The sequence below is a fragment of the Leuresthes tenuis genome, unplaced genomic scaffold (genome assembly GCF_036924035.1).
Source record: "Leuresthes tenuis unplaced genomic scaffold, fLeuTen1.0.hap1 SCAF_14, whole genome shotgun sequence".
Taxonomy (NCBI): Eukaryota; Metazoa; Chordata; class Actinopteri; order Atheriniformes; family Atherinopsidae; genus Leuresthes; species Leuresthes tenuis.
In genome coordinates this window covers 4,148,988-4,171,776 of record NW_027325368.1, presented here as the reverse complement: position 1 = coordinate 4,171,776, position 22,789 = coordinate 4,148,988, and the positions used below count along the sequence as shown (strand labels likewise).

The window sequence follows — 22,789 nt, the reverse complement described above, 5'->3', positions numbered from 1 at the left end:
CCCCAGTAATCAGAACAAACTGATGTTCAGAGGGCAAACCAATCGATTAGAGCTGCAGAGAAGAACTAAACGTTTTATACTTGGGCTCAGCTCACACACACACATCTGGCTCCCAGACCACACCGATCCCCTCACCGTGAAAGGAGCGGACTTCGGGTGGATCAACCTGCTTTTCTATGCTGTTACTGTGACGTCGGCGCACACGAGTCAGCGTTTGTGAGAACATTAAAGTGTGTGTAACCGGGGGCTCACACCAAAAGCGTTGTGAGCGACCACAGCCGCTCACGACGCTCACAACCCGCCGCTTCTACTACTTCTGCCGCCGGAAGCGGCCAAAGGGGCGGGGCTTATATGTATAGCAACTAGCATATATATAATAATCCATCCCTACATCGGTTCCCTCTTTCACCATGGATCGTACTCTGGGCCTTCTTTGTGTTTGCGCTCTGCCGTTTTCCGCCGTTTTCCGCTTTTTTCCACCTTTTTTCCGTCTTCGGAATCCAGATCGGCCCTAATTGGCTGTCGTCGCGTCGCGTCACTGCTCATTTGCATAAAGTTGAGCCTTTCTCAACTCTTGAAGCTCACGACGCCAGCTTACATTGGCCATGAATGGCAGCTGGCCGCTCACGACGCTTCTGGTGTGAGCCCCCGGTAATGGACAGTGTGTGTAATGGACTGTACTCATATGGCGCTTCAACACTCACTCACACTCCTACAGCACGTCTCAGTCTATAACTGCGTGTTTCTACACGTTCATACACCGATGGATGCATCGGAGGCAGCGTGGGGGTCAGTGTTCTGCCCGAGGACGCGTCAACATGTGGGACATCGAACCAGCGACCTTCCAGCCGGTGGGCGACTGCTCTTCCTCCTGAGAGACAAACTGTGAGACAGTCTAAAAAAGGGACCGAAGGTTAGAAAAGAGTCTGAAGAAGTCAGACACTGGAAGGAAAAACTGAAGCACGTTAAACTGCTGAAATATCCAGCAGTGATGCATAAAAACTGCATTAAAGCCTCCAGAAGGAGATCACTGAGCTAAAACCGTTGTCCCTCTTTACATAAACACACTGAGAATGTAGTGAAGCAGGCGTATATCTGGCTGAGCGAGCGCTTCTCATACAGATCATGTTCAACCACAGCGATGCTCTGCCAGCCTGGCACAGGAAGAGACTATGAGCACATGGGGGATTCCACAGAACCACCATGAAAATACACCAACGTCAACATGAAAAGAATGCAAATGCATTCAAGTGTGTTCCTCATGCAGACAAATGTCAGAGAGTTCTCTAGTTAATCTTTTACTTCCGGTTTGAAGCGGGATAATCAACCAAGTTTGGTTCACAAAGACCATAAATACAAATGATTTCGATCATTTACACGTTGAGAGTTCCTTATTTTGTCACTACAGCCGGTCGAGTTGTCAGAGATCAGATTGAAATCTGCATTAAATTACCCTTTCTTGGAGTTGATGTGAAAATAAAGCAACTTTTTTAATGTGGATTTGTACGGAAAAAGGTCCGACTTTGACTAACTTTCTTCATTGAAAGCACAGCAGCCACAGAAGTCACATGTTCAGACGATGCTCAGACAACGCCTGCCAGGTGAAACCAGGTGATCCGCGGTATGTGACTCTATGACATCACTGGAACAATTCACCACAATAATGCTCCACTGTTGAGTCACAGCTGCAGTTATTTAGCTCAATGCTACACGTGGACTTCTTTAGGTGGGTTAACTAAGCTGCTTTAACTAAGAAACTTCTCATGAACTCCTCACCGATGTGTACGGTTGGTTATGTGTTAACCAATCAGGTTCAGTTTGGATTAAACCAGCTTTCACCAAGTCTTCCCCCAACGACAGCCACAGAGCTGAGAGGATCGGTTATCTGTGATGAGATCTCTGTTACTCGTTAACTGAAGCTCTGTTCTTAGAGGAGATCAGAGCCGCCCCTCCTGAACATCAGAGAACAGTTTCTATGGATGAGATACTTGAGATTCGGTTATTTCCAGCAGCATAGATTAGTTTATGAGTGGCAGCTGGTTATGTCAGAGGCAGCGGAGGGAGGGATCGACTAAAAGAGAACTTAAACCGATTCTTTGCTGTATCACTGACACCAAATCCTACCTTTTGTCTCATCTTTTCCCACAAAAAGTTTGGCTCGGGCCTTAAATTGTACATTTACTTTCTTAACCTGTGAAATTGCTCTGAACGGCTGATCCTACGTCAGCTTAAACTCACCAGTTTGCCGTTAATGTGGCTGCAGCAGCTCACACTTGAGCTGAAAGTGCATATGTTACGAGGACCGACTTGGTCAAAATGTTCCAGAAAAGAGCTTTTAATTGCCAGGCATCATTCCTTGTTGCTTCTGCTTATTTATGCCACGTTTTCTTTCAGATACTTTGCTGATGGAAGTTATTCAGCGGCTGTTTTATGTTTTCAGGACTGTGTGACAGATGCTGAAGAGGTCTTTACTCACAGAGAGCTTTTCCTGATTGTGCATCAAGAAACAAAATATGTCAGGACTCGGAAGGTGTAACAAACCCTGACACCAACCACGCCTCAAGACTGCATTCAAATGCTGACTGAAAAGAAAGAAAGAAGGAAATGCAGAGCGATGCTGAGTGACACCGATATCCCACTTCCTGGTGAGTCTCATTGTCAGACCACAGCTGTCAAACCTGCATTCAGGCATCCTGTCACAACATGACTGTGGCTCACAGGGAGGAGCAGGGTGGAGAAACACCACCAGCAGCCAAGGAACCACAAACCAGTAGCAACACTGCGTGGGTCGGTCCACAGCAGCTCTGCTGAGAGGAGCTTCTTTTCTAAAGCTTGCACAAGAAATGATTCTCATTATTTGGTTGTTCATGGTCACTCAGAGGAAAGAAATGAGAAACTGCCGTGTATTCAGTGCTCTGCGTGCAGTTTAATGCGGTTCGTCTGTCCTGAAAATACACCAAATCCTAATGAAAACTGTCACGAAAGACTTACGTCATGCTAATAGCCTTCATCTTTGTGGCTCACAATTAAGTCCTGCTGTCAGTGTGGGAGGCTGATCTGGCAGGAAAGTTTATGGGCGAAACATTTCTCATGGCTTACTCACACTGAATTACCTGGTTACAAAGTCTGGGACCAAACACAGGCGTCTCATCTCAGCGTTTGAACAATGGACCACGATACTGGGCCGCTGAGTCGGTGCCTCCATTACTCTGCTCAGCGAAGCGTCTAAAAGAAGCTAAAATGCACGACAAGCGGAGCGTTTGTCTCACGCTGGTCCAGATGAATGTTGCAGGAGACGAGCTGCAGGCTTTACATCACTGTACAGAGCAGTCTTCTCACGGTTTTTAGGCTGAACACGAGTGTCTCACCACAGCTGTAAGACTTGGATGAAGTCTCCTGGAGTCAGTGACAGTACCTGATGGCACTGAAACCCACAGTGGAGCAAGATTTCATGAGGAAAGCTCATGGAAATGAAATAAAGTTGGTGCTACATGCTGGAAACTCTGCACAGCAGCATCAGAGGGGCTAAAGAAGGGTTGAAAATGTCAAATAATTTACTATTCATGAGAAAAAGTGAAGATTGAAATATTTCGATGCCAGAAAAAAATAAAATCCTCACTCGGACTTAAAGCTCTGAACAGAGTTGGACCCTCAGATGTTTTTTTACCCGCTTTGTGAGCATTTGCACCCGTGATTCTGTTCTATCCTGATATATATTCCCACAGCCTCTGAAAACTGAACGTTTGGCACCAAACCTATGAGTTATGGTGGTGAGGCTAAACTCCTGCATGCGCTCTAACATTTCTTTGCAGCATTTTCTCATCAGACCTTCACCAGGCAGTTCAGTTCAGTTCAGTTCAGTTCAGTTCAGTGCAGCAGCAGCTGTTCAGTTCAGTTCAGTTCAGTTCAGTTCAGTTCAACAGCAGCAGTTCAGTTCAGTTCAGTTCAGTTCAGTTCAGTGCAGCAGCAGTTCAGTTCAGTTCAGTTCAGTTCAGTTCAGTTCAGCAGCAGCAGTTCAGTTCAGTTCAGTTCAGTGCAGTTCAGTGCAGTGCAGTTCAGTTCAGTTCAGTTCAGTTCAGTTCAGTTCAGTTCAGCTCAGTTCAGTTCAGTGCAGCAGCAGTTCAGCTCAGTTCAGTTCAGTGCAGCAGCAGTTCAGTTCAGTTCAGTTCAGTTCAGTTCAGTTCAGTTCAGTTCAGTTCAGTTCAGTTCAGTTCGACACTCGACTCAATTCTGCTGCATTTCTGCACAAAAAAACCACTTCATCACAACTTAAGAAAGAATGTTGAGCCACTTATTGCAGGTTTTATGAGCTGTGATCTTCCCACCTTATTAAATGTCTGATGAAAGAGGAAAAAACTCCTTCCTGAATCATGTCAAAGCCACTGGCTTTTTAAAAAAAGTTTTCGCCTCTTTCTAATTGTTTCAGACGTGTTTCCTGAAGACGGGATAATTCAATGTTTATGTTGCAGCTTTTGATTGAGATTTGCTTCCTCTGGGCTTCTGTATCAAAGCCTGAATCTGGATGATAAACCTTCCTGAAGCACAGGAAGGAAGAGAGCAGTCAGGAAGAGGGAATGCACTGATAAAGAACAGGAGCTCGGCAGCATGAAGTTGTGTTCTGCACAACTGCAAAGTACCAGAAGGGCCAAATACATGCACCGGCAGCTTAGTGACGGCTCAGAGTCACTGAATGTTGTCACTTAAAGGAGAGATGCATCGACTGTGGACTTATGGGCGGGCAGCAGATAGATTTTGTCATATATTTTCCCTTTAAAGCCAGGGAAATGATGCAGTATGCATCGTTCAAATGAATGAGCACAAAAAGCTTTCAAACAAATGTATCAGGAATCCTTCTTTATGCCCTAAAGGCATCTTTAGCCTGTTATTAGCAGGACTTACGTTGCCCAAAACTGGTCAGTGTCAGGGCAAAGTCAAAAGTATTACAATGCATCCCAGAAACACCAGATAAGTACTGATCACCATCGAGGGCTGGGTATCAATCAAAATTTTACCGATACTGATACCTTCACTTCGATACCGGTTCCTGAACGATACTTTTTTCGATACCAATTTTATAATATCAATTCTAACAAAAAGGAAATTACATTTATTTTTCAGATCAGTATTTCAATTTCCCAGAGGGAACCTCCCAAAGGGATTAATAAAGTCTATTTAATAAAAAATAAAAAATAAATAGATTAATAAAGTCTATTTAATAAAAAATTAAAATAAATAGATTAATAAAGTCTATTTAATAAAAAATAAAAAATAAATAGATTAATAAAGTCTATTTAATAAAAAATTAAAATAAATAGATTAATAAAGTCTATTTAATAAAAAATTAAAATAAATAGATTAATAAAGTCTATTTAATAAAAAATAAAAATAAATAGATTAATAAAGTCTATTTAATAAAAAATTAAAATAAATAGATTAATAAAGTCTATTTAATAAAAAATTAAAATAAATAGATTAATAAAGTCTATTTAATAAAAAATAAAAATAAATAGATTAATAAAGTCTTTTTTTCCAATCCAAGCAGTTTTCCTACAGAAAAAATGAACAACAAATAATTTCCAGAGCAAAAAACAGCTGCAAACAGGTTCCAGGTTGGTGTCTAACACCATCCCACACACTGAGGATACTTTTCACTCAGCAGTTTTCCTTCAGAAACATCAACATGTCTGCTTTCTGCAGTATTAAGCTGCAGTAACACTGAGATTACTGCCAGATTTTGCTGAACGTTACCTGTTATAATCCCACACACTGCGCCGTCCTCGGTGCTCTCAGATGAAGCCGAGTCCAGATGTGCAGATTTTGACTGATGCCGCTCGGCTCTGTGGCCACAGACTGACATGAATGCTGAGAGGATGGCTGCAGTCTGACCTTCTTTCAGTAAAACACGAGCAACTTTCTGCTCTTAAACTGACTTTGTGCAGGTCAAATGCTTCATTAAATTAGTCGAGTTGCTGGCCTCAGCAGCCATGACTTTTACTTTCTGGCACATGTTGCATCGCGCACTATTGGCATCAATCTAAGTGAAATGGAGCCTCGGTGGCATCGTTTAACCGGTTCAATGACACACACACACACACACCTACAGTTCCCAACGCAGATGCACCTGAACCCGTCTGTGGGCGTAACCACATGTTCCTGCATGCGGCAAAGTGTAACGTTAATACAGCCAATCAAGGGTAGCGTGATCAGTTCTTGGTCACATGATTAATCTCTGGGTACCAAAAGACGTTTTTTGTACTCGGTACGAAGCATTTCTTAAAAGAACCGAAGTTCGTTACCCAGCCCTATCAGCAACACTGGTTGAAGTCATTCTTTGGGTGAATATCGGGTTAGATAGATTAAAACTCAGCAGACATAATGTCTGTGTTGGCAAAAAGCTTAAACTTTGAAGCATCACATGGACAAAGCATCCTTTTTTCAGGTTCATTAGCAATACATTCATCCCTTTCAGTCGGGTGGCAGAACCACAGAGAACCCTTAAATCAATCCATTAATGATAAAGCAGTGTTCTTTAAAAACAGGTCTGAGGTCAAAGGTCAAAGTACTCACAGGTTTCTTGAGGAAGAAGACGGACAGCGCTCCGATCAGCGGCATGTCCCCCAGCAGAGGCTCCATGACCACTCTCAGCACTCCGTGAAGCTGCATGGAAAAGAAACATCCTGAATAAGTGTTTGACCTTTGGAGTCGATCAGAGTCCTGGTCCTGGTCTGTGATCTGGCTACAAGTTACATCCGAGCACCCAAACCCGGGAAAAGTGAAGCGTCTGATCCCTCTTAAGCCTTGTGGCCATGCAACAAACCAGAGGAGTGACAGATGTTAAACTAGGTGAAGGAAGACGGAAACATCTGGCGCCGTGTCTTCAGTTTTGGGTTTGATGAAGAGATGCAGCAGCTTTCTCGTTTCTTTAAAGGTCGAATTCTGAAGTAAAATCAACCACATGTGACCCTTTAGGTGCTCCGAGTTCTTGGAAAAAGGGTCGATTGCAGCATTTCCCCTTTAACCTTTTTAAAATACAGAAGAGCGTCAGACCCTGAACCTAAAATGAAGGCCGTACTTGTACTTAAACTACTTAAACTTAAATCTAATACACCACATATTTTAAAAAATGGGGGGTATTTTCTGAATAAAACCATGTTTAACTGCCTGATAAGAACACATAAGCCTAAATCTGTTTGAACGTTCAGGACTGAGGACGTAAATCCCTGTTTTTTTATGGGAAGCACCCACTTCTTCGTCCTATCTTTAACAGGCTTTATCCATAATGCTCGCAGTATTTAACGAGTAAACGGAACCCTAATAGTACAACTTAAAGGCTGTTAGGACGACCAGCTGCAACCTACTGCAGAATATATCGTCAACTGCTCCAAACCGGGTAAAGGAAACGTGTTCTTTAAAGGAGAAAATCTCTTTCTCTCACACAGATTAAGTGGCCGTGTGGAAGCAGCACTGAGCTCGTTCACAGTGGAGATGAAGAACAAACTTATTGTTTCAGACCCAAACGTTACTCTTTATTGAGGATGAAAACACGTGTAAAAGACCGTAAAGCTGAACAGAGCCAACTGTTTGTTTATGAAAAGGTTCCAGAGGAGCCTGTAAAACGTCAGGAAAGATCAAACAAAGTATCCAGCTCATGCAGTCCCAAACCAGGGGAAACTGCTGCAGGTCCACACATTTCTCATGCTGCAGTGACTCAAAGCTCAGACATGTAGCCCGGCTGGCTGCAGCACCAAATTTGGATGCAGCTTTGCTGTGAGTAAAAACCAGCAGCTTGCTCAGTGAAATGGCTGCAGTGGAAAGACTCCAGCCGCTCATTTCTGCCTTTATAAAAAGATGTGCAGCTGATAATGCCCCATCACAGGCCCACTGGGAAGGAGAGGCCTATAAATAAAAGACATGACAGTAATTCAAAAAGGGGGAAAAAAGAAGGATGACTCATAATTTAAGCTGCTTATTTCTCCAGCAGATTACGAGCCGACACACGCCATCAAATCAAAGCCGTACACAAGAGGTAAATATTGACTGTGCTTCAGAACAGGCCGTTTGCAGAGTCTTCTCTCACTCTCTGATCTCTGAACAGCAAATATGGCCAGTTTCTGCGCCGACAGCTGAGTGGATAACGCCGTCTTTATCAGGCCTGAGTCAACACGTTATGTAAAAGCGCCTCTGCAGAGGTCGAGGGTTAATTCAGAGGTCACAGCTGAAACATGTGCATTCATCAGCAGAGGGTTAAATAACACGCACCGGTCTTAAAGAGGTCATTAGAGTCTAACATTTAAACTAAATTATACGAACCGATTTCACAATATGAAAGAATCCCTTAAAGTATCTGAATTTACTTTAAATCTTCCAACAAGCATTTGACTCGTTACTTATTACTCTGATGGGATAAACTGTAGCTGATAAGATCATTTTTAAGATATTGGAGAGAGAAATCTAATAAATCAGCTGTTTCCAGCATCTAAAACTCAAAGATTGATATTTTGATATACATTTGTCTTTATATTCAGGGCTGATACTGAGATAATTTTCTATTTTTCTAACTATTTACAGACTGAATTATGTGATAATACATGAAAAAATAGAAATAACAAATAAAATCCAATAAATATAAGCTTATTTAAACCTGTTGTTATGGTTACTTTACAACAAAAAAGTACAGGAATGCAACATTCTCCTCATTTTGTTGTATTTTATGTTGAATTATCGAACACTTTTGCCCCCATTAAGTAAAGAAATAAACTGTAACTTTGCAGTTTGTTTAATTTAATAAATGTAAACCATTTCTGCTAAAAAATGGCCAAATTACAAGAGGAGGGTGGATAAAACAGGACAGCATCTCTTACTTTGATGAATAAATATCAACTTTTCATTTTCTGCCACTCAACCAAGCTGATAAATAACTAATAAATGTGGTAAAACAGCAGGAGAAATGGTGAAAAATGGCCAAATTACAAGAGGAGGGTGGATAAAACAGGACGGCATCTCTTACTTTGATGAATAAATATCAACTTTTCATTTTCTGCCACTCAACCAAGCTGATAAATAACTAATAAATGTGGTAAAACAGCAGGAGAAATGGTGAAAAATGGCCAAATTACAAGAGGAGGGTGGATAAAACAGGACAGCATCTCTTACTTTGATGAATAAATATCAACTTTTCACTTTCTGCCACTCAACCAAGCTGATAAATAACTAATAAATGTGGTAAAACAGCAGGAGAAATGGTGAAAAATGGCCAAATTACAAGAGGAGGGTGGATAAAACAGGACAGCATCTCTTACTTTGATGAATAAATATCAACTTTTAACTTTCTGCCACTCAACCAAGCTGATAAATAACTAATAAATGTGGTAAAACAGCAGGAGAAATGGTGAAAAATGGCCAAATTACAAGAGGAGGGTGGATAAAACAGGACGGCATCTCTTACTTTGATGAATAAATATCAACTTTTCATTTTCTGCCACTCAACCAAGCTGATAAATAACTAATAAATGTGGTAAAACAGCAGGAGAAATGGTGAAAAATGGCTAAATTTCAAGAGGAGGGTGGATAAAACAGGACGGCATCTCTTACTTTGATGAATAAATATCAACTTTTCATTTTCTGCCACTCAACCAAGCTGATAAATAACTAATAAATGTGGTAAAACAGCAGGAGAAATGGTGAAAAATGGCCAAATTACAAGAGGAGGGTGGATAAAACAGGACGGCATCTCTTACTTTGATGAATAAATATCAACTTTTCATTTTCTGCCACTCAACCAAGCTGATAAATAACTAATAAATGTGGTAAAACAGCAGGAGAAATGGTGAAAAATGGCCAAATTACAAGAGGAGGGTGGATAAAACAGGACGGCATCTCTTGCTTTGATGAATAAATATCAACTTTTCACTTTCTGCCACTCAACCAAGCTGATAAATAACTAATAAATGTGGTAAAACAGCAGGAGAAATGGTGAAAAATGGCCAAATTACAAGAGGAGGGTGGATAAAACAGGACGGCATCTCTTGCTTTGATGAATAAATATCAACTTTTCACTTTCTGCCACTCAACCAAGCTGATAAATAACTAATAAATGTGGTAAAACAGTCACTTTATGTGCACCTGGTTAATGAATCAGACCAACAGGGTGCAGCCGTACCTGAATACTTTTGATCCCAGCTCTGCAGTAGTACTTCTTGATGTCCACGTCGATTTCTGTGTTCCCGACAAAACTGAGAGAAAATATAAGAAACACAACAGAATAAGTGCATGAGGATGCTGTGCATTCATTGGAAAGATGAATTTCTTCCGTCTCTCTGTGCCTCTCAGACCCACCGGGTCCAACTGAAGCTCAGTGTGAGCTCTGTTTTAGGAGCTAATCGATTCTGCAGAGGGTCACAGAAGTTTGGGACTGATTCATTCACATCCATCCCTCCATGCTCTGTACAAGCAGCTCAGATCAATCCATGACACATCTGTTAGGAAGTCCATTCAACCTTTGAATGCTGGCTTGAAAAGCTCATTGAGGGACAGGCTTAAAATGCTGTGAAGAACAGATGCTGAAGGACTGAGGAGGGATTTACTGACGGTGAAACTTTACAGCTCCAGACCGACCGCTTTTATTTCCAGAAGAAGCCAAATTTAGCTCAGATGTCTGAAGCTTAAAAGCAGCCCACTTTAAATCTGGATCTCAGGGGAGAATCAAAGGCAGTTTTACCTGATCTGCAGGTCCATGATGACCTGCCTCTTGTCCACATTTTCGGTGTAAACCTTCACGCCGTTCACTCTCAGTGGCTGCAGAAACACGACAAAACAGTTCAACGAGAGACATGAGAAGAGCTCTTAGCTACTTTTAATTCCCTGAACTGAGGATGAGGAGGAGGAGAAGAGGAGGAACTGGGATTAAAGACCAGAACTGCTCTGATGTTTTGAATAAACAGAAAACGGAGAAATCAGTTCATGAGTCGTCAAAAAACGCTAAAAATAGAAACAAAGCACCAAGATGAAGGAGCTAAACGCCCTGAGGGAGGAAGAGCGTTAAAGCTCTGGTTTCCATGACGTCCACAGGCGGCCTCGCTGCCAGCATCTCCTCACCTTGTCGCCCATGTCGATCTTGGTGAAGCAGAAGGAGCTCAGGTGCGGGTTGGCGCCCTTCACCGCCGGCTCGATGGTTTCTCTGAACAGCTTGTCCACGAACTGGCAGATGAACGGCCACATCTGCTTCACCGTCTGCAGGAGGGCAGAGAGACCAGAGGAGAGCGGAGTTCCACACAGCTCAGCAGGAAGCTACGAAACCTCAGTTTATTTGTGTTGTGATGTCGGTTCGGGGAGAAGATGCTGAGAGCAGCCTTTCCCCTCACCATTCATTTCTATGCCAATATCTCCAGATATTATGTTAATTCAACACGATTCCTCAAGAAGTCGAACTTTGTTTTCTCACCATCTGACTTCATAATCTGAGAAAACAAGCTTTGGCACCGAGTTTATCTGCTAAACTTCACCCACAGTGGGTGGAGATAAGAGTTTAACCGAGTCCAGTCAACTATGATGACAGGAGCACTAATTCAGTGGGCCAAACGAGATCAATTAACCCGCAGACTTCCTACGATGAGGCGATTCAATTCAAAAAGGAATGTTCACACGTGGCCTCTCGGCTTCCACAGACTCAGCATCAGACGCTGTTACAGAACATGATCAAGTCTACTTTCGTTAATCCATCGCTGAGAAGCTGCATTCTGATCCAATAACTTCTCCAGGTTTTCTATCACTGTGGGGACCTTTTGTGCTAAACTGCAGCTCACAGTTCAGCCTCAGCAGCTAATCAGCACTCAAACTGTGCCTTCTTCCCTCTGTGGAGGAGGAAACAGACACATTAAATCACCTTTTTAAGGAACGAGTGGAAAGGCAAAGTGAGCGGGATGCCATGCAGCAAAGGGCCACAATAAATGCACAAATAAGGTCTGAAAACCCTGATAAACTCTCACGATGTCCCCAGCTTGTATTGATCACCTGTCAACACATCTCAGGTGTATTACGGCCATCTTTGGCAGGAATATTCATGTCCTCTGTGGACTCTCACACATCCAGAATAAACAGACACAGCATGACTGCAAACACCAGCCGCCATGTTTGGGTTTCTCCTCGTGGTGCATGTCCTGTAACTCTATACTTTACACATCTCAGCACTCCCCCCCCCCCCCTCTCTAGTTTCCCGCCTCCACCTTCCTCTGCAGAGCTGAATCACTGGTTCTGGGTCTCGCAGAGCTCCAGATTCTGATCCTATTTATAAACCCTACCTGCCTGCCTGTGGATGATGCAGAGCGGTGGGTGAACAGATGTGTGTTTGTACCTTATTCAGCCACTCCACTCTCTCCACATCTGGATAGTGGACCTGGAAGGAAAGAATCTGGAGTTAGAATCATGATTTAAAGCTCCACTGTGGGATCATGACTGTTGGCGTCTGACAGGATTACAGCTGAGACATTTGCAGGCCACATTCTCACAGAAAAACACTACAATCCATCCTGGTTACGTCCAGCTGCGGGTTAGAAAACCTCAACAGCCGACTGCGTACAACCTGGGCTCCCCTTTGTCCTACCTTAGATCTATAAAGCTCCTTCGGTGGGTATGAAGGTCAGTTTGGCGCCTTTTTTACTTCTTTGTCGGGCAGTTGCAGCATCCCAACTATTTTGGGAAAAACACTTCTTTATTTGTGTCAGAGCTGTGAACAAATTCCCCTGAAAATGAACCAAACTCCTGGAAACAGCTTTGCATAAATCAGTGGAGTAAATGTGGATTTTACCTCCTGTGAGGAGGCCTGAACTCTCTGCCACGGCTGGCAAACTAAACGTAATTATGGGCATTTACCTGAACCGGAGGACTTAATCAGAATATTGTTTCTGAATCCTGTTGAACTGTGTTGAATGTGGTTTCGTCCTTTTGTTTTAGATGAAAAATGTTGGATATTAGGAGCACATGTTAAAGGCCAGTGCTGTGAGGACAAAAAGCTCCACTCTGTGTTGAATTATTCAGCAAACTGTGATCACATGAAGGCCTTTCTGTGGAGCTAATTACTGCAGATAGAAGCACGCTCGCCTCTTTGTTTTGGCATCATCTTACTGTCCGGCTCTGTTGGCAGAGCAGCCAAACACACAGAAATGTAGCTGTTGCTTTTTAAAAAGATCAGAAACATGCATCTGAGCCTTTTACAACATGGCAAAGGATCTTTGAAATGAACATTCAGAAAAACAAAGAGGAAGAGAAGCAAAGAAGACGCCACGGCGACTGGCTCTCATCCAGAGGGGAACGTGAGCTGTGCGGTAATCCACCCGATCGCTGTCATTTCCTTGTCCAGCATCGTGTCAGACAACAACTCTTTGACTGACACCGTTGGGGCCGACAGTTTGGCTTCAGTTCCCGTTACTCCTTAGCTTTCTTTTCCACACACACTTTGCTTTTCCATCTCCACGGGGGTCAGGATGTGTTTGTAAGCAACCACTTCTACCCTAAAATGCAAGTCTGAACCAATCGTTTTTGCCACAGGATTTAAAGAGTCAACGTGTGCTTTTTACAGAGCAGCTACAGCGAAACTGAGGGGAGAATCCGGAGCTCAGGGCTGGGCCACGCGACGGCCTGCGAGGACAGAGATTAGCTCAGCATGTCGACACAGAGCCTGACCTGCAGCAGCAGCAGCAAGGCCAAGAGTCGAAGAGACGAGCCTGTTGCATAACTGCCAGGCCTCTGCAGAGGGTCTGAGGCTGGAGGGTCTGAGGCTGGAGGGCCTGAGGCTGGAGGGCCTGAGGCTGGAGGGCCTGAGGCTGGAGGGCCTGAGCCTGGAGGGTCTGAGCCTGGAGGGTCTGAGCCTGGAGGACCTGAGGCTGGAGGGCCTGAGGATGGAGGGCCTGAGGCTGGAGGGCCTGAGGCCGGAGGGCCTGAGGCTGGAGGGCCAGAGGCTGGAGGGCCTGAGGCTGGAGGGCCTGAGGCTGGAGGGCCTGAGCCTGGAGGGTCTGAGCCTGGAGGACCTGAGGCTGGAGGGTCTGAGCCTGGAGGACCTGAGGCTGGAGGGCCTGAGGATGGAGGGCCTGAGGATGGAGGGCCTGAGGCTGGAGGGCCTGAGGCTGGAGGGCCTGAGGCTGGAGGGCCAGAGGCTGGAGGGCCAGAGGCTGGAGGGCCAGAGGCTGGAGGGCCAGAGGCTGGCAGGCCTGAGGCTGGAGGGCCAGAGGCTGGAGGGCCTGAGGCTGGAGGGCCTGAGGCTGGAGGGCCTGAGCCTGGAGGGTCTGAGCCTGGAGGACCTGAGGCTGGAGGGTCTGAGGCTGGAGGGCCTGAGGATGGAGGGCCTGAGGATGGAGGGCCTGAGGCTGGAGGGCCTGAGGCCGGAGGGCCTGAGGCTGGAGGGCCAGAGGCTGGAGGGCCTGAGGCTGGAGGGTCTGAGGCTGGAGGGCCAGAGGCTGGAGGGTCTGAGGCTGGAGGGCCAGAGGCTGGAAGGCCTGAGGCCGGAGGGTCTGAGGCTGGAGGGCCTGAGGCCGGAGGGTCATTCTTTCACACAGACGCTGCGGCCGGGAGGACCAGGAAAGCTTTACCTCCGTGAGCACTTCCTCATTTCAGTGTTTTGCATGTTTAACTGCATAAAGTCAAATAACTGATTATCCATCACTGCAGAGCACAAGCACGACAGAGAATACACAAACATAAAATCAGTTGTTCTAAAACTACAGCAAGTAAAGTCAAATCCTAAACTTTTACCTGGAAAATGCAAAGAATACGTTCAGCATTTCTTAATTCATTAACCGACAAATCATCATAATATCCAGATCTTCTCATCTTATCTAACAAGCTTTACTATAAACTAATGTCTGTCACAATGATATTCAACAAAGAACAGAACAGAGTCACAACTGAGACTATTTTAAGCAGAATTCAGTGGTTTTCTGCAGCATTAATGGATGAAACGTCCATCTATACAAACATATATATCTGCATTTCTAAAGAAGACTCCTCTGCCCTTTAACTCTTTTAACTACGAGCACAGCTGAGCACATCAGGCCGGTGTTCCCTTTGCTTCAGACAATCTAAAACCTGAACATCGAAACCAGAGAAAGGACAACAGCCGGCTGCATGCAGGAAACATGCTGCACTGTCCACGTGCACACAGCTGTGCATCATCCCGTCACACAGGACCGTTTTCCTCACAGCTGTTTAAACTTAACCGAACTGATTAAATTAACTTTTTCTTCGTTCTTAACGCCTGAAAATGGGGCTGCAACTAACTGCTTTCACTATTCATGAATCCGTCCATCACTTAGTTCAACCAAATCATCATTTTTATCGAATCAACGTGATAAAAGTGAAGAAAACCATGAAGCAAATGCCTTCTTATGCAAAAACAGTCATTCAAAAGGCGAAAATGCTCATAGAGAAGTTGAAACTGATGTTTTTACTCACTGTTTTACGGCTGAAAAACTGGGGGGGGATCTCTCGTGAACAATGACCGAAAGCCAAGGGGAATATGAGCTGCTCTCACTAATTATTATTGACGGTTAGAGGATCGGGACGTCCAACAAGGTGCAGGAATGTAGCCAAGCAAGGCAGTGAAACACAAAGCCTTGTGTCAGAACGTTTGCTCAAGCATGAAGCGACGGGGAATCTGCGGCAGACACGACTGCGATGTGCTCCTGCACCAAAGCGCCGACACCGACCACATCAGTAAGTCTGAAAACAGCTGATTATTGGGTTCATCTGAACAAAGACAGAGGTTTTAAAAGGCATCGCATGAAATCAAGATTCTCAAAACTTAGATAATGCAGCCGAAGATGGAGTCGCTCCGGATCAGGATGGATCAGCTCAATAAGACTCAGTTTGGGCTCTGCACCTCCTCCAAAGATCCATCTTTTTGCAAAATCAATAAAGCTTAAGAGCAGGTGAATACAGCCGAATTAACAGCAAAGCAGCTCACAGTCACATGCGTCTAAATGCATGTGAAACTGGGCTGAAAATCAGCCCATTAAGACGAGAAGATAAATCAACTCAAATCTATAATAATACAATTAATTATAAAAAGAGAAAAAAAATACTAAAAACATGCAGAGAAAAAAATGTGGCAAATAAATCCAAGAATAATGAGATGAGAATCAGTAAATGTGGGAGAAAAGAAACGATAACGAGACAAAAGAGAAGAAGTTCAAAGGAAATGGAAAAGAAAAGAAAAAGGGAGATATTTACATAGCAGAAATAAAAGTTATTCATCTCAAAAATGAACACAAATATGTGAAAAAATGCCTAAATGAGAAATTAGGGGTAAATTACAGTAAAGTGCATGTTGGGAACACTTTGGGTGAGATTCTAACAAACAGGACAACAGCACCGGGTGTTCCACACAAACAAGAACCTTTACAATCCTCCCAGGAAGTGGACGTCCCAGCAAGTTCACCCCCAGGTGAAGAAGCCCAGAGCTACATCTCAGACTCTACAGGCCTCAGTTAGCATGTTAAAGGTTAAAGGTCACCCCAAGGTGAAGAAGCCCAGAGCTACATCTCAGACTCTACAGGCCTCAGTTAGCATGTTAAAGGTTAAAGGTCACCCCAAGGTGAAGAAGCCCAGAGCTACATCTCAGACTCTACAGGCCTCAGTTAGCATGTTAAAGGTTAAAGGTCACCCCCAGGTGAAGAAGCCCAGAGCTACATCTCAGACTCTACAGGCCTCAGTTAGCATGCTAAAGGTTAAAGGTCACCCCAAGGTGAAGAAGCCCAGAGCTACATCTCAGACTCTGCAGGCCTCAGTTAGCATGTTAAAGGTTAAAGGTCACCCCAAGGTGAAGAAGCCCAGAGCTACATTTCAGACTCTGCAGGCCTCAGTTAGCATGTTAAAGGTCAAAGGTCACCCCAAGGTGAAGAAGCCCAGAGCTACATCTCAGACTCTGCAGGCCTCAGTTAGCATGTTAAAGGTTAAAGGTCACCCCAAGGTGAAAAAGCCCAGAGCTACATCTCAGACTCTGCAGACCTCAGTTAGCATGTTAAAGGTTAAAGGTCACCCCAAGGTGAAGAAGCCCAGAGCTACATCTCAGACTCTGCAGGCCTCAGTTAGCATGTTAAAGGTTAAAGGTCACCCCAAGGTGAAGAAGCCCAGAGCTACATTTCAGACTCTGCAGGCCTCAGTTAGCATGTTAAAGGTCAAAGGTCACCCCAAGGTGAAGAAGCCCAGAGCTACATCTCAGACTCTGCAGGCCTCAGTTAGCATGTTAAAGGTTAAAGGTCACCCCAAGGTGAAAAAGCCCAGAGCTACATCTCAGACTCTGCAGGCCTCAGTTAGCATGTTAAAGGTTAAAGGTCACCCCAAGGTGAAGAAGCCCAGAGCTACATCTCAGACTCTGCAGACCTCAGTTAGCATGTTAAAGGTTAAAGGTCACCCCAAGGTGAAGAAGCCCAGAGCTACATCTCAGACTCTGCAGGCCTCAGTTAGCATGTTAAAGGTTAAAGGTCACCCCAAGGTGAAGAAGCCCAGAGCTACATCTCAGACTCTGCAGGCCTCAGTTAGCATGTTAAAGGTTAAAGGTCACCCCAAGGTGAAGAAGCCCAGAGCTACATTTCAGACTCTGCAGGCCTCAGTTAGCATGTTAAAGGTCAAAGGTCACCCCAAGGTGAAGAAGCCCAGAGCTACATCTCAGACTCTGCAGGCCTCAGTTAGCATGTTAAAGGTTAAAGGTCACCCCAAGGTGAAAAAGCCCAGAGCTACATCTCAGACTCTGCAGGCCTCAGTTAGCATGTTAAAGGTTAAAGGTCACCCCAAGGTGAAGAAGCCCAGAGCTACATCTCAGACTCTGCAGGCCTCAGTTAGCATGTTAAAGGTTAAAGGTCACCCCAAGGTGAAAAAGCCCAGAGCTACATCTCAGACTCTGCAGGCCTCAGTTAGCATGTTAAAGGTTAAAGGTCACCCCAAGGTGAAAAAGCCCAGAGCTACATCTCAGACTCTGCAGGCCTCAGTTAGCATGTTAAAGGTTAAAGGTCACCCCAAGGTGAAGAAGCCCAGAGCTACATCTCAGACTCTGCAGGCCTCAGTTAGCATGTTAAAGGTCAAAGGTCATGACTGAACAGGGATGGCTTGTTTGGAAAGGCTGCAGGAGAAAAAGAAGAGAAAACTTACTTTTACTTTTAGTTTCTGCGGCTAAAAGCGGTCCTACACGAGGCTTTTTCAAACACTTCCACGAATAATGACCTGATTCCAGGACCTGGCAACCCAGATGTTTTCCTTCCCATTGTGCCCTGACACAGTGTGGAACCTCAGAGCTGAAACAGGGTGTATTCTGGGTATGTTACCTGCTTTAAATCCTGCAGAGATCAAAGTATTTCTCAGCTTTCAAACCTGTGAAATCCCGTCTGGTCGTGTTCTTAACTGCAGCGTCCCCCCCCCCCCCCCCACACACACACTTATGGATGTATTGCACAAACAAGCCTTGTTGGATAGTGTTTCAGTTGCCTGCAGCAACACACCCACACCAGCACAGACTTGCACATGCCCTGTTTTCCATCTCTGAGGCACACTTTGTGTGTAACAGCTGTTTGGAAATCCTCCCCCTCCTCTCCAGCCACACCCCTCCCACAAATACGTGCAACAGACAGAAAGGGAAGGCAAAAGAATTCTTTCTCTCGTCAGCCGCTAATATTGCTCTGTGGACAAAAATTCAGCTTCAGCTCATGTGGGACAGCAGCAGCTCATCTGCAAAGGCAGAAGTCGCCATGCAGAGGGCGTTGAAAGATGGGGAAACAGAAACCTACATGACGACACGGCGGCTCCACGCTGACGTCTATATTTAGCCTGAGAGCGAGACGGCGGCTCAAAGATGGACTTTAATACGACAGGCTGAAGCAGCTCCTCCGGAGCAGCTCCTCCGAAGCAGCTCCTCCGAAGCAGCTCCTCCGAAGCAGGTCCTCAGGAGCAGCTCCCCCGAAGCAGGTCCCCCGGAGCAGGTCCCCCGGAGCAGGTCCCCCGGAGCAGGTCCTCCGGAGCAGGTCCTCCGGAGCAGCTCCTCCGAAGCAGGTCCTCCGAAGCAGGTCCTCCGAAGCAGGTCCTCCGAAGCAGCTCCTCCGAAGCAGGTCCTCCGAAGCAGGTCCTCCGAAGCAGGTCCTCCGGAGCAGCTCCTCCGGAGCAGGTCCTCCGGAGCAGGTCCTCCGAAGCAGCTCCTCCGAAGCAGCTCCTCTGAAGCCTCAACGTTAGAGGCTGAGTTGGAGGAAGTCCAGGAAAAGGCAAAGGAACTGAACGTGTAAAATGACTCGGGGCACAAAAAGCTAACAGAAAAGCCTCTTAAATACATCTATGGACTTCTGTTTTAGGCTCCGATGCGATTCTGAAACAGAAAAGTGGAAATCTGGCATCCAGTTGTTGTCCTTGTTGGTGATTTCTTGTGTGGCTGCATGAGGCCGGAGCAAAATGCACGTTAGTTTTCCAAAGGGTGGCAAAGTCCTCCATAAGACTTTCAGAGGGAGTGAAATTAAAGAACTGAACCAAAACACCCAGCAGGTACAGAAACACGGCAGATTCACCTGCTTCTCAGCATAAATATCATACACCTGCAGCCCTGCTCGGCTCCTCTTCTCGTGGAAGCTGGTGTTGGTTCGTTTCCTCTGGAAACAGGATACATTTCCCCTCAAGCACGAGCAGTTTGAATGAATCGGATAAAGCGCTATGTCACCGCATCACAAACACAAAAGGCCATCTGTTTCAGGGTAATTCACTGCTCCGATGTGCTCTGGATCCACTGCAGCCTGAGAGCTGTTAAATAAAACAGTGAAGGGACTGTTAACAGGGCCAAGATTACCTCAGAAATACAACAGATGTGTGGAAAAGATGTAGAGATGAGAGCCGTTGGTGCGAGCGAGCCACAGGAAAACAGGCCGAAGGCTCACAGGTCAAAGAGCCTTCGGTTCCTCCACAGTTTCCCTGCTACGGAGCACAGCTCCACCCTTTGGCAATTCAAAAGGACACGAAACCCCCACCCATGCCGAGTCATGGGAGGAGGAGAGAAACGGTGACACTGCCCGTGTTTGCCGTCAAAGCGGCGATGAAGAAAATCCAAACGGCTCCCGTTAACTCAGGAGGAGCCTCACAGAAGTTCAGTCCAGTCATGGTCCCACCTGGGAATCATCCACCTGCTCAGAAAGCAACCCATCCAACGCAGAAACGTGGCACTCAGACACCTTTCCAACAGACCTGGAAGTCCAACACAGCGGCAGAAGCCACAGCCAGGTCAAGTCAACACTGCAACTGGGAAGGGAAACACGCTTCTTCAGGAAGTTTCTCAGAAAACTGACTGATAAATGACACAAACACGCACATCTGCAGCTGGAGTCCAACCTGGATACACACACGGGGGCCTAAAGGTCGACCCACAGTCAGTTCAGGCGCACAGGTGGGGATTGTGCTCTGGGAAGGCATCCCACTGATGCTCAGCACTGTGCCTAAAAGCTTCCTGGTCTCTGGAGCCTTGTGTTGTGCTTCGTTGTCTCTCTGAAGCTGCAGCTGTGCTCCTCTGACTCTTCATCTAAATGAGGGGCTCGTGCAGCTCCTGGTTCCTTCACAGCAGTCGGACACATTTGACCTCTGACCTCTGACCCACTCGCAGTGACCCCAGATCACATCAGTCACTTGGCAGCCTCATTCTTTCTAATCGTTCACATTAAATGGCGCTTGTTGGAGCTGTTTGAGCTCAGCTTTTCCACTAAACTACAGTTGAATGGTATCTGAGCGCCGGTCCACGTGTTTCATCACATCTCAGTGGCCCCTGTTGAGCTTTCCTCGCTCTTTTCCTGATGACACAGGTGACAGCGTGGGGCTCCACGCCGTGGAAATGACGGAGAAACTACGCTTCAGACTGAAGAGTTGAGCTGCTCGGTGAAACAAATGGCAGAATCAGATGCTATTTGAAGTGGAAGTTTCCCATCATAGAGTCCCAAACACAAACAGGAGCAGCATCCCACTGTTTATCGGCTCACTTGCATCCCCTGCATCCCCAGCAGGGGTCCTAAGGCATGACCCCCGCATCCTATCTGCCTCCCTGCAAGTGGCTTTGGATAAAAGCCTCTGCTATAATGCATAAATATAACTCCCTGAAAGGTGGAAGCAGAAGATTAGCTCAGCCGTTCTTGGCCTCCGATGAGCCGCTGCCCACATCGAGCCTCATTCCACACATATTTGCTGACAGGGCGAGCCAAGAGGACACAGCAAGCTCAGTGCATGTCGCTATAATGCTTCAGGAGAAGCTTCGTGAGCAGAACTGAGGAAACAAGACGAAAAAAGAACAGAAAAGGAGCTCATATTCTTCAGTTGTGGTGGATTCTGACTCCTTTCCCAACATCTGAAACTCCTCAACACCATTTATTTCATATCATAGAGCTTTATTTAGGCTCAGTTGGTCGATGTTTATGGGCCAAAAACAACAGTCATGACCCTGAAGACTTTGGAAACCTCCTCATCTCCACCTGCCCGACTTAAATCACCAGGAGTCTGATTGTAAGAAAGAAAGATCAAGTATCAACCAGCCTCTTCACACAACCGTCACCATTGATCGTTTTAGTAGTTTTTGGGGTGGTAATGAATAATTGATGAGTGATAAATACTTAAAAATCTATAAATCTGAGCCAGATGGTATTTTCTTAGCTTTCATGTCACCTGATGTTTACCTTTTATTTTCCTGACTTTCTTAATGTTCCTGCCCTGATTCTGAGGTAAACATCTAGCAGTTTTAATTCACTTCAATATTTAAATCATTATTCATAAATTAAACCAAGGAGCAGATCAGGAAATGGCTTCTCTTTTCTTTGGCCTTTGACTTTTCAAACAGGGCATAAACAACTGGGAAATAAATCAATGAATCAATGAAGAGAAACAGAAACCAACCTCATTACCAGCTTTACTGGAACTGCTTCCTCCCACAACAATTGGAATTTGTTGGCTGATGAGACAGTCGGAGGAATCTTAAGACTCTCGCTTTGGGGCATTTTAGAGATGAAGGGATCCAGAGTAGGGCTGCAACTAATGACTGCTTTCATAGTCGACTGGTCATCGATTATTGAAACGATTAATCGACTAATCGTTAATTAATCATTAAAACAATCTAAAACGGAAAAAAGGATACATTTAAGCCATATTTCATCTGGACTTTTGACATTAACAGAAAATGGCTGTAATGAACCAACAGTCAAATTAATACCAAAAAGTGAAAAAGAACAGCCTGGTTGTAAAGCTGTGAAGCTGAATGAGACAATTTTAATGTTAAAATCCAAGACAACTCCGCTTATTTATAGCTAGCAGGAGCTCCAACCTGCTTCCTCTTCACATGTTCATGACGTGCTCTAATGATACCTGAGGTCGGCTTTACTAAACCTGCAGCTAATCTATTTTTTCTGGGTGTTAAGGGTGAAATTCTCCCAGACCCTGAACACTTTTGGAGGAGAGGACGATAATTCAGCCGCAGCCATTTCACTGTTTATACAGGTCATCTCCCGCTATTATTTACCGTAACGCGCATGCGCCTCTAAGCAGAGATAGGTAGGAGGTAAGATGACTCACTCCGTACGAAAAATGACGTTCAGCTCGACAGCGTGAAAAAGACGTGATGACGTAACCGACACTAATCGACAATTAAATACTTCGGCGACAAATTATGTTATCGATTTTTGACAATCGATTTTCTAATCGTTGCACCCTTAATCCAGAGTTTAGCTTTAGCTGAAATCTGCAGGACTTTCCTGATCTTTGAGGTCAGTGTGACTGAGGTGAAGCAGATAAAGTATCTTGTGTG

The 22,789-nt window shown here is 45.1% G+C and overlaps 1 protein-coding gene across 4 annotated transcripts in view; it reads right to left on the bottom strand.

Moving 5' to 3' along the window:
- Positions 1 to 22,789, bottom strand: part of LOC140268321 (extended synaptotagmin-2-like) — a 53,394-nt gene that overhangs the window by 26,742 nt on the left and 3,863 nt on the right. For all 4 annotated transcript variants that reach the window (XM_072363120.1, XM_072363121.1, XM_072363122.1 and 1 more), the window contains exons 3-7: positions 12,350 to 12,391; positions 11,095 to 11,229; positions 10,718 to 10,794; positions 10,160 to 10,232; positions 6,568 to 6,657 (exon numbers count right to left, since the gene is read on the bottom strand). In XM_072363120.1, coding sequence (XP_072219221.1) covers positions 6,568 to 6,657; positions 10,160 to 10,232; positions 10,718 to 10,794; positions 11,095 to 11,229; positions 12,350 to 12,391 — 417 coding nt within the window. The remainder of the gene's footprint in view (positions 1 to 6,567; positions 6,658 to 10,159; positions 10,233 to 10,717; positions 10,795 to 11,094; positions 11,230 to 12,349; positions 12,392 to 22,789) is intronic.